This window comes from Oreochromis aureus, linkage group 3 (assembly GCF_013358895.1).
Source record: "Oreochromis aureus strain Israel breed Guangdong linkage group 3, ZZ_aureus, whole genome shotgun sequence".
Taxonomy (NCBI): domain Eukaryota; kingdom Metazoa; phylum Chordata; class Actinopteri; order Cichliformes; family Cichlidae; genus Oreochromis; species Oreochromis aureus.
In genome coordinates this window covers 35,256,856-35,269,141 of record NC_052944.1, presented here as the reverse complement: position 1 = coordinate 35,269,141, position 12,286 = coordinate 35,256,856, and the positions used below count along the sequence as shown (strand labels likewise).

The 12,286-nt window shown below is 39.6% G+C and overlaps 1 protein-coding gene across 1 annotated transcript; it reads right to left on the bottom strand.

Moving 5' to 3' along the window:
• Nucleotides 1-401: 401 nt before the first annotated feature.
• LOC116310195 (serine protease 27-like) lies at nucleotides 402-9,551 on the bottom strand. The gene is made up of 6 exons (XM_039599308.1): nucleotides 9,409-9,551; nucleotides 9,002-9,022; nucleotides 5,232-5,391; nucleotides 2,074-2,336; nucleotides 1,862-1,998; nucleotides 402-1,226 (listed from the first exon to the last, which is right to left on the bottom strand). The coding sequence occupies exons 1-6, from the start codon at nucleotides 9,464-9,466 to the stop codon at nucleotides 678-680; spliced, it is 1,188 nt and encodes a 395-aa protein (XP_039455242.1). The 5' UTR covers nucleotides 9,467-9,551; the 3' UTR covers nucleotides 402-677.
• Nucleotides 9,552-12,286: the final 2,735 nt, after the last annotated feature.

The following is a 12,286-nucleotide window of genomic DNA, read 5'->3' as shown; positions in this document are numbered from 1 at the left end:
CCAGTCTGGTTGGGGGGGTGGCCTGTGCCCCCCCCAGGCCACCCCGCTGGACACGCCACAGGTTAGGATGTGTGAAACTGGCAGCTGTCACTTTTGGAATTTGGAATTTATGAGTGCCAAAAGGTTCCAAAAGGCAACACATGTGCCCATCCAGACGATATTGATATTGATATTGATATTGATTGATGTTGACACTAAATCACATACTGCATCTGAATAGCATGGCTTCATAACAGGAGAGTCCAGGAGCTTAACTAGCCTGATGGGAATTCAGGCTCTTTAAGAAAGTCACTTCTTATGGCTTGACTCATGAAAAAGAGCTCTATTGGCTCCCAAGCAGCTCTTCAAATTTTTTGATTCTTGATGTAAAATTATGTGTATAATGAATAATGTATGGTATATACATTGTAATAAATGTTTATTATTTATATGGCTTATTATACTCAGCATTTAACAAAAAATTAATTTTAAAATAGCAAAAAAGATACCCATTTCAATTTGACAAGATCCAGTGTTTCATTGGAATGACATGTTAACATTTCATCTCATTTCTTTAGATCTTTATATCATGATATATATTAGTGAAAACTCTTAATTTGTAAAGTAACTACAAACTCAAGCTCTAAGCTCCTCTAAGTTAAATTTCCAGTTAAGATTTGGAGTTAAATTCCTCCACTTCAAACAAGCACATGGAGCAACACAACAAGAACACAGAATGAAGTGAAGTGAGTGAAGTGGATCAAGTTTTTACCACTGCAAAACAAATCATCACATAAGGTGGTAGAGGGAGGAAAAGTGAAAGGAGGGTCACTGGTAGGGAAAGTGAAAGGAGGGTCATGTGTGGGGAAAGTGAAAGGAGGGTCATGTGTGGGGAAAGTGAAAGGAGGGTCATCTGTGGGGAAAGTGAAAGGAGGGTCACTGGTAGGGAAAGTGAAAGGAGGGTCATGTGTGGGGAAAGTGAAAGGAGGGTCATGTGTGGGGAAAGTTGTAGGAATAGCTGATGTTGGGCAGATGAAGTCTAAATCACTGTCAGGGCCCAGAGAGGTGTAGGTTACAAAGCCTGGTGGTGTCCCACTGACGGTGTTGTTGATCCAGTTTTGGTACTGGGACACACGAGCATAGACTCCAGGTCTATTAGGCAGGGCGCAGCCATAACCAAAACTCACAACTCCACTCTGGACCCAGACTGAGTCTTTCTTTGTCACAAGTGGTCCTCCCGAGTCTCCCTGTGAAAATTTTGTAAAAGGTTTTTAAGACGGATAGGTATTAATTAAATGGGTATCCGGTCCTCTGTTGGGATAAACATCTTTTGGAGCTTAAATGCATAAAATGATGCCTGAGTTGTTTTCACCATAAGTTAATCAGTCACATGTGGTTTTATAAACCAGGTCTGTGACATAATGATTCATAATTCATAATATCTTCCAATGTTAAATATAATAGAAAAAATTTAAAGTGTCCTATGAAGACAAAACATTGGATTGAAGGTGACATATCACTGACAGAAAAATTGCATTAATTATGAACTTACTGATTAGCTACAGTAACAGTGCTAATTATAATTTATTTTGAAGCCAATTTAAATTTAGCTCATTAGTGCAGGCCAATGAGCTAAATCCTTTTAGTAACATGATATCAACATAACATGACATCACTGACAGAATTTTTTTTTTTGAAAATGAAACTGATTAATAATAAATGAGATTGAAGAAATTAAGACCAATCTTGAATTTAAAATATCAGTAAATACGGATACAACAACAGAGAAACCATAATCCAAAGTTTTGCTAACAACAATATAAAATCTTCATGGTTGTCAATAGGCCCTTACATTACAAATAAACAAAAAGTTGGTGGTCACCTGACATGAATCCTTCCCTCCCTCTTTCAGCCCAGCACAGATCATGTTCTCTGTAATCTCAGCAAAGCATTTGCACTCGTTGTTTCCCACTATAGGGACATTCACCTCCTGCAGAGTCTCTTGGAAGGAACCGTAACCTAATTCAGAAATGTGAAAATTAAGCCTTTTTCACTTTTTCACTAACACTATTTATTTTCTTTCTTTTAACTTACCAGTTGTATCTCCAAAGCCAGTGACCCAGCTGCTGGTCCCATTGTAGAAAGTGCTGTTTTCAGATGCTAGGCAGATCGGCAGAATGTAGTCTGTGAATTCCACAGGAGTAGACAGCTTTACGAGACAAATGTCATTGTCTTTTGTTGAGGCGTCGTACTCAGGATGGCAGAAGATATCTTCCAACGTCCGATTCACTTTATTCGGGTCTGGACCGAAAAGATAGTTGTGGCCTAGATACACTATTGTCCTGTTGCGATCAGAACTTGGAGGGGGAAAAATAATTTACATTTAAGGCATTTTTATGTTGATTATTATCATTGTTATCACAAATCAGACCAGTAAGAGATGATGATCACAGTGTTACTGAATATTTTTATTAAAAATCTGTATGTCCATTGTAGTCGACCAAAAGGAATTCCATGAGTGAGCGTTTCCTATTTATCCATTTAAAGGCTTTCTTCTTTGGTTCGTGTGTAAATGATTATTCTTACAGATCTATTAGGTGTGTTGATAGGAGTTATGTGGGTTAGTTCAGCTTCACCACTAGGGGGCTGTCTAAACCAAATTGTGATATATACTGTGTCGTAGAAGCAGCGGCAGGTTGTGTTTACATGCATGGATGTGAGCCACGTTAAAAATAAAGACGCTTGCTCACTACTACTGATGTTTTATTAAAAACATGACATTAGGGCAGGGGCGATTTTAGCCCATTTTGGGGGGTGCTTCAGCACCCCCAAAATGAATCAAAGCACCCCCAAAGATTTCTTACTTTTTTTTGACAATATTTGCTGTTTGTGTGACACACTACTAAAAATATAAAAAGCATACAGTACTTGGTTGAGACGGAACATTTTAACAACAAAGTATAGATAACCCCTCCCCCTCCCAAAATGGTTTGTTCCAGCTCTCCCCTACTCTGGCTCTAGGGTCGTTGCTGCCAGAGCGATGGTAGCTGAGACGCAGCGGAGCGGAGGTGGAGTGCCTGGATTAAAACAGGACATATTAGCAGCATTTAACCTTCAGTTACTCTTTATGTAGTTAGATAGGAGTCATGTTTCTTTTTAGCTGAAAAACCTTACACCAGGTAACCTGCAGTGTTGAAAACGTGTTTTCCAATGATGTTTGCTACCCTACAATCCGTCCTACTCTGTAGTAAATTCAGCGACATTTGACCATCCTGTTGCTCCCACTGAAATGTATACAGCCTATTTAAAATCTAAAACTTAAAATTGTCCGTAGCCTGCTGTTGTTACCACTGTCCTGTTTGAAATGGATACTAACTAGCTAACTGACTGAATGCCCATTAACCTTATAACTCCTGTTGTGTGTGTGTGTGTGTGTGTGTGTGTTTGTGTACAGAGAGACAGCCAGGTTCATAATGGATATAAGGAAGTTTTTTCAAAAAAAGGAGCCACATTCAGGTAAAAGTGTAAGAACAAATGATCCATCAATAAAGGATAATGTTGGATCAGTGTTTCAATATTTTATATCTTTTATTAGATGTTCATGTGGTTTGGTTATTTGCCTTTTGGTTGAAAGTACACCGAGAGAGGACTTTTCGTTAGTGATCTTAATAATTTCTTTTTTCATATTAATGTAATTTTTTCATCTAATTGAATACAATCTATTTGTGTATGATTGTCAGTCCAAAGAGGGAGAGAGGAAAGAGGGGAATGTGAGGAGAAAGTACAAGGTCAGGAAGAACCAGGTAAGAAAACAGACAGGGAACAGTGACAGGCAAAACAGAAACTATTAAACTGACGAAGAGAAAAAACCTGATTTTATTCATACAATCAGGAAGTTGTGTTCTCCCTATATTAAAGCTGCTATACAGAATCTGCAAAACAAACTGGTTTGAAACATTTTTGACCCTCTTTAACAACATTCCAACATAACATTATCATTGATTGGGGAGAATAAAATTAATGATATATTTTATGTGGTTCAGCCACAACTCTACTAAAGCCTCAGCCAGTAATAGGTAGGCCAACTTTTGGACCGTCCAGTTGTCTGTATGACTGCCGCATACAGACTTATGCGGCAGAGAAACACTTATCAGTGTTTCTCAAACTTTTTACAGTGTGCACCACCTGAGAAAAATGTCAAGCTCTCCCAAGTACCACTATGAAAGCATGAAACTCATAAATCTTACAACACAAAATTAGTATTATTAAATTAGTCAAATTAGTATCTGCAGTAAAGATTTTTTCATACATTGTATACATTCTACCACAGGCAAAGTTGCCTCCATTTTATAGTTTTTATTAATATTTTGTAATAATTTATTCTGTTTTGGGAGTGTTTTTTATGTATCTGTATTATATTACACATACACATTAAAAGTGAATCTCTGTCCAAAACATGCACTCAGTTTACTTCTTACTCACTATGAGCATCATTTAAATAACCTTTATCAGATTTGATGGTTTTGTTACAGACTTCTCAAAAAAGTGTTTTGCTTTTCTTTCACAAATGTGGGGATTAAATTGTGTTAAAATGTACAAAACAGTGATGTCATGTTTTGTGATGAGGACCCAGGCACAGAGAGACTTGATGAATTTAAGAATCTTATGATTTAATGAAGAAATTTACAGACTTGCACAGAGATGGTAAAATTATGATGACTGATAATGGAGATGAAGACAACAGACGATGAGGACAGGGAGGAACAGGGGTTTAAATGCACCAAGGAGACAGTCAGAGGGAACTTGGGACAACTGGAGACATTTAAGGATGCAGGGACTGACAGAGACAGGGAAGAAGTCTCATCGTGACGTGTAAAGCTTATCTTGCCTGGCTGGGCAGCTCTGGGTGCTCAGCACCCCCAAAGCTCTGATCCTAGAATCGCCCCTGCATTAGGGTTTGTTTTTTTTAAATTATTTTTGGGTAAAGCCGGGTTAGCAGAATCCCTATTTAAAATCTTTAACATGAGCTAAGCTAATGGTCCGCTGCCTGTCACTTCACATTTGATGGAAAGACATTTCATGTGTTTCTCATCTGACTCTGGCTGCTATTCAGTGTAGTCACAACTAGATCACAACATTACGATCAGAACACATTCATGTTTACATTATGCAGATATATGTTGCTACCAACTGTGAAATGGATCTCAGTAGCATCATTAATATCAAAATGTAAACTTTGAATGTTAACTCACGGTGTAATGCAGTGAGCAGCTGTCAGTACCCACTGGTCGGTGATCAGGGATCCTCCACACAAACCATTACCAATTAATAATGTTGCCTGCCATGGCCAACTTCCTGGGGATGCATTTTCACCTCCCACAATTCTGCTGTTTTTCACAGCCCTGCCGCACTCTGACAGAAAAAGAAAAAAAAAAAAGAGTTAAACACTGAGTACACCGATCAGCCACGACATTAAAAGCACTCAGAGGTACCACCCTGCATTGGGACTGGCTCCTCTTTTGCGTTTACATGTGGACGAGGAATACAGAGTTTGTCACGCAACGTCAAAGATATGTGCCTCCTTTCACCCAATCAAAGAAGAAAGAAGTGCAGACCACACTAATTCATCACAGATGCACCTTGCTGCCTTTTCGGTACCAATGCTTGTCCCAGTATTCACTTGTATTATAATCCCACTATGCATTTTGATGTGTTTAACGCATGATCAAGCAAACAAACGACAGAATGCTTTACGTCTTACATCTTAGCAATTAGATTCTGCCATCATGCACTACCGTTTTGTGCTAGTTCTGTTTACTTTTCTCTTCTTTTGTCTCCACTTTTTCCACCCGTATTTGGAGACCCGGAGCATGGCTCCTTTGTTTATGTTAGGGATCGGCTGATGTCGCTGTGCCCTGCAGCTTCGTGACAGAGACCTGACATCCCAAGTAAGCTGAGGATGAAGAGACGGGGGTGTTGTCGCTGGAGAAGGAGACATGTAATCATTGGAAATATGAGATCGCTCCCTAATAAGATTGAGGAACTAATGACACACAGAGGGAGTACGGGCAGTGTAGCATTATGATGCTAACAGAGTCCTGGCTAACACTGGACACAAGTGTGGCGCTGCCTGGTTTCCAGCTGCTGCCGGTTCACAGGACGAGAGACAGCAGTGAGAGGAAAGGAGGAGGACTGGCAGTGTTTGTTAAATGACAGATGGTAACCATGGGTACATTGCTATGAAAGAACAGCTCTGCAACAGATACATTGAGCTGTTAGCCGTTAGCATGCGGGGAGGCAGTCTGTGACTCTCTGTGATCAGCAGACTGCAAACCCAATCTCTGAGAGCCCCTTTTATAATATCAGGGGACTATAATGACACTTCGCTGGACTCCACACTGTCGACCTGCCAACCATACATACATTACACAGACATCACATTGGGTAGACAGGTCAGCTTTAAAGAAAAACAGTAAAATGTACAACAGAATAGGGGAGTTGAGGAGAAAAAAGATAACTCTACTCAGACTGAACTCCTGATAGGGGATCAGTGTGAGAAAAGAAAAGAAAAAACTGCTCAGCAGAAAAAGCACAGGAATCTTCACCAGTGTTGGGACTAACGCGTTATTAAGTAACGCGTTACAGTAACTACGTTATTATTGTGGTAACGAGCACGGTAACTAGTTATTATGCCAAAACCAGGAACGCGTTAATTGTTAGTGGGATTTAGATAGGCTCATTACTTGTTACTTCTTGTGGTGGCTATCGCGGAGCTTCCACAGTAACATTAGCAAGTGGTGGAGGCCAGCAGGTGGATGAAGGAAAAGGGAGGCAGGAGGAGGAGAGACCCGAGGCAGCCGCTGGTCCGAGTGTCAGGTGAACTGAACTTCAGGTAAGAAGTTATGACCTGCAGTCTATCGGAGTCAGATATAAACCAAATTTAGGTGGAGTTTATTTTCTTTGTGCTGAGTTTTTACAGTCAGTTACAATAACTCGTACTGCGTACTAGCTAGCATGACGGAGTTTATATGCTGCTGGGTGGGTGCTATGATGTTACTGATGAACTTTATTTTGTTCATAAGGTTAATTATTAAAGTTGCCAACCGTCCCGTAAAAAACGGAATTGTCTCGTATTCAGAGAAAATATTGCGCATTTCGTATTGAGGTGAAAAGGAACACAGTTTGTCCCGGACTTCAGCTAGAATGGAAAAGACACAAAGCTGGATTTATTCTGCATCTCTTCTTCTCTTCTTCTCTCCCCCTCCCTCGCCTGTTTCTATTTCAAGAATGAAACTGATCAATGATCAGCTGATCGGCTTTTCTCTCTTCTTTGTTTATCACCCACTTTGCGCCAGAAAGAGGAAACCAGCGGATGTCGCGTTAAACAACAGCAGCACCTTTAAGCTTGATCAGCTGTTGTTAGAATTTATTTAATATTAATTTCTAGTATCAGCTGATGTTTGCTGGAGCCACAGCTGTAAAGCTGCTGGTCATGATATCAGTTTGGATATGTGGTGAGAGGGAAACATGCAGATGAAACCAGGAGATGTCCTTACTGAATCATCAGAGCTGAACAGGTGATGGAGAAACAGGTTTACCTTTTAGGTGACATGAATGAGTTGAAGGGAAGTTATGAACTGTTTCTGAGAGACAAATAACACCAGGATCCTTTTTTTTACGTAGCTGACAGCTGGTAACTGTGCAAAGTTTTGCCAGGGGGCCAGGTAGGGCATTAACAGGGAGAGGGGGGCACAAAGAAATACTATACTACTATTCTTATTCTCATTTAAAATGTCTCGCTTTAAAAAATAATTATCTGAATCTTACAACAAACGATTGATAGATTGATACATATATACCATCAGAACAGTGTACATCACTGTCACAACAGTGTTTATTTTCATTCAAAGGCTTTATGATTTTTCCTATAATGGTGGGCGGTCTCTAGTCAAAATGCCCGGGGCGATTTTTTTTCCCAGTCCAGCTCTGTATGCAGCTCATCTGCAGTCTGGTGTTACCTACATCTTCCTATTCAGAAGGCAGAATTTCCGAGTTCTGAGTACAATCAAAAGCACCACGACTGCAGTTTTTGTGTTGGATGTAAAAAGCGCACATGATGCTGTGACGTAGGCTAGAATCATGGCGGCAGTCAACGATGGTCCAGGCGTGGGATTTCTCTCATGGAAATATGCACATAATTTTTTCCTTTCTATTGGTAGGTGGCACAGTGCACTTGTGGCAAGTAAGCAAGCTAGAAGACTGGCAGTCTGGCTGGGTATGGAAGCAGCACATTACCAAGAGAATTCTGAGTATGTAACTAAGTTACTAAGTTAATGTAACTAAGTTACTAACTGACAGTATGTTTGCACTAAGTACTGCAGCAATTTCCTAATGTTGTAAACCTGCTCAACATTTGGCAATAAAACCCTTTCTGATTCTGATTCTGAATTTAAAGTAACTTACCCAACACTGGTTAATAATAACGAAGGATTAAATGCAAGGTGCTTTATAAACAGTTAAGGAAGAAGAAACAGTTTGTCAAAAAGGGAAGTGTGAAGACTAATCTTAAAATTAGAGAGAATGTCATTCTCCTCAATCAAAACTAGGAGCAGGTACTATAAAAGAAGGCTCTGCCACCCACTTTGCTTTTAAATACTCTAGAAGACACAAGTAAGCCTGCAGTCTGGGGTCAAAGTGCTGTAGCCCCTCTGCAGCACTTTGTTCTCACTTTGTATAAGATGGCAAATTTTGTTTTGTTGACATTGGAACTGAGGATTTTCAACCTTACAGTAAATTACTAATACCATTTATACTGTAAATTTCAACAGATTACTAGACAAAAGGGATTTTCATCGTTTTAGTTGCCTTGACTACCTTGGCACATATCCACGTCAGACATCAACTGGCATTCCCACTGGTGTACATTTAAATAAAATAAAATAAAACAAAATAACCTTTTTTTTCTTTTAAAGTACCTTATTTTAAGTATGAAAAACTTTCAGAATTGTTCTTGGATGCTTACCAGGCTGCTGTGAATGAACATCTGAAAATTGGAACACAAAGACAAATATATCAAAACATCATGATTAGTCCATAGTGAGTAGGTATTTTTATTCAATTGCAACTTATGTGAAATTACTTTACCGGTTTAAAAAATAACTACTAAGTACTCATATAATTGACTTAATTACATAATTAGTATCATTAATTACTATTGCTTAGAAATTTTAAAGAGAAAATAAAGAAAGAAACAGAGATGAGAAGAGCAGAATTGAATGATGTCAAAACATTCTCTCCTGTGTTGCAGAACAATACAGGCAGATAGATTTTTTTTTTAATTATTTAGTATTTGTAGTTAAACATTCCACATTTCATGTGTAAAAATAAAAGTGTTTAATAGTCAAATAGAAATACATTCTTCTCTCTCACCTTTGCCAAAAAGAATGATCATCACAGAGAAAAAGCACAGGAACCATTGGAGGGCCATTGTTGACTACGCTGGCTATAATTTCGCTTTAGGTGTTAAATACTGTAAATCTTGTGTTCAGCTCCACCCCCAGCCTGACTCACTGACGCTTCAATGTTAATGTTTGAACAGATGGTATGAATGCTGTTAAATGTATGATGTTGCTATTAGTAATGCAATCTCTATGAGGAAACGTTATGTTGCACGATAAGTTTGGAGGCATGCTAATGTAAAGGTAATGTAAGCACTGACTTAGGCACTGTTAAAAAACTTGTTTAACCTGTCAAGTTGCTCACAGTGCAAAAAAAGGTCTAGCTGGCAAGTTCAAGCTTGTGAATGATAGTGCTAGTATAAATAGTACAAATACTATTTATTTACATGACTGCAATTCTTATTGACAAACACCCCCTCCCCCCATTTGTGGTTTTGAGTAAAGAAGTCCAGTTCAATAGAAAGACCTTTTTTTCTCACCTCTTTGTGGGTCTCAGTGTGATGATCAATACAATGTTAACTATAACCAGTATAAACAAACAAGCAAAACATTAATGACCACAGCATTCTTCAACTGGAATTGTAACAGTAATAATAATGTCTAAAGCTATTGGCAAGAATGTAGAAAAACTGTGAAATAACATCCATCATCTTACATCCCAAACAGGTCACTGATAGGTTTGTAGCTTGAACCTATTCGCTGGAACGTTGAAGGCAATGTAATAACACAGCAAGCAAGACACGAGTAGGCAACATTCTTTATGTTTCACGTGCACGGGAGAGAACTGGACAGGCGCCGTTCCTTCGCTTGACCCCAGTTGCTCTCGTCCGCTCTCCCGTAACACTGCTCTTTTATTGTGGTTACATGAATATGCATAGGTTCATTAACATATGACCTCTTATATAGGTATACATGTAAACAAAGAATACCGTGTGTGTGTGTGTGTGTGTGTGTGTGTGTGTGTATGTGTGTATCTGTGTGTGGGGGTCAAACTGTGACCCCAGGAAGACTCCCCAGAGCCGTCCATCTAAACAAAAGGCACTTAGCCTAAAACAGACATAGATACGTTTATCCTACCATAAAACAATAAGACAAGGTACGACCTCTCCCATACTCCTAAAATGTGGGTGTGAAAGTCAGAGAGCTCTGGAATGCACACAAAGCTTGCAGACTATTAAGGATCAAACCTCTACCAATCTACACCTAATTATAAAACTCTAAGAATATATAAGTAGATATTTCTAAGCATAAATGACAATCACAATACAAATCTAACAGTCACCTGTCTATCACAGGCTACACAGAGCGCGACAGCGACACACACTCTCGCTTCCACGGCCAATTTAAAAATGTTAATTACCCTAAAAAGTGTTGTCTGTGGAAGCAACCCACAGGCACAGGGAGAACATGAAAACTGTACTCCATGAGGTTCAAATCTCTAAGAGGTTCTAACCACTGCACCACCACACAGAAACACTTGGAGCATTGACTTACGGCGTAATACAGTGAGCAGCTGTCAGCACCCACTGGTCGGTGATTAGAGACCCTCCACAGGAAAAAGAGCCATTATTGGATAAAGATGACTGCCAGGGCCAACTTCCAGGGGCTGCAGCTTCACCTCCTATGATTTTGGAATTTTTATTAACCCTGCCACATCCTGATAGAAGAAGACACAACAGTTAAATACTGAATGTGTTGATAAGCCTCAGCATTAAAACTATTCACGTTCACACGTCAATAACATCTCATGAAGAGTTCTGGTAGCACAGAGGTTCCCAAAGTGTGGGCCCCGCCCCCTAGCGGGGGCGCAGAGCCATTGCAGGGGGGGCGCGGTATGAAAAGAAAAAAAAAGAGCGCTTGGACACTGGACAGGTTTTTGACGGGGCTCCCACATAAACGCAAAGCAGGAGATGAAGCATCGCCAAATATGTTTCCAAACCAACTTCCTTCCAAGCCAAAGACTAGAAAATATGTTGAAGCATGTCTTCCCTTTGGCTTCACTTGCACAAGTGCCAAGGTAGGTCTCCCCTGCAAAATTAGTTTCCCTGCGTCGGGAGCAGCGCTGGGCTCTCCAAATCACGGACAAACAGTATCCCACATTCTTGATTTTTAGTTCACAAACACTTCTTGTAATAACTTACTACTCCTGACATCTTGGACATGTTAGCTCTTTATACAGTAAAGTTACAGCGGGATACAAATAATATCAGGCTGATCCTGCCGTAATTTGTTCCCCCCGGTTCAAATCACGGACAAACAGTATCCCACAGCTGTTTATGTGTTTAAACCCATTTTGCACAGAGAGGCATTTTTTGAAAAATGTATTGACAGCAATGTTGAATATTATTACACAGGAAAAGAACAACTACACGTAAAATAATTACACCGTGACGCCTCTGCCTTTCTAAATGGAGGGACAGTAACTGCGTGTGTATATGTAAGCATGTAAAACCTGAAGATATTAAGATTAACAGTAACAGTATTTTGTCTCTATCTGCCATTCTGCAATTCATCTCATGTAAACACAACGTGGCGCACAGCGTGACGTGAAAAGAGGCACATACCTTTGACGCTTGCGTGATTTAACTCTGTAATCCTCGTCCACACATAAATGCAAAAAGGAATTTTAAATAATCTCCGTTTTCGGTGAATCGCAACGCCGTTTACGTGTTGACGAAAGGCCCAAACGCATAGAAACAGCTGAGTTTTCAAAAATACCCGTGTAGGTGTTGACGTAGTGTAAAAGAGTTAGTAGTATATTTTATTACTACCTGTAATTTATTGCCCTTTACTTGTATTTGCTTAATTGTTTACTAAATGTTTGAGGTGTGAAATAAACCGCAATGGAG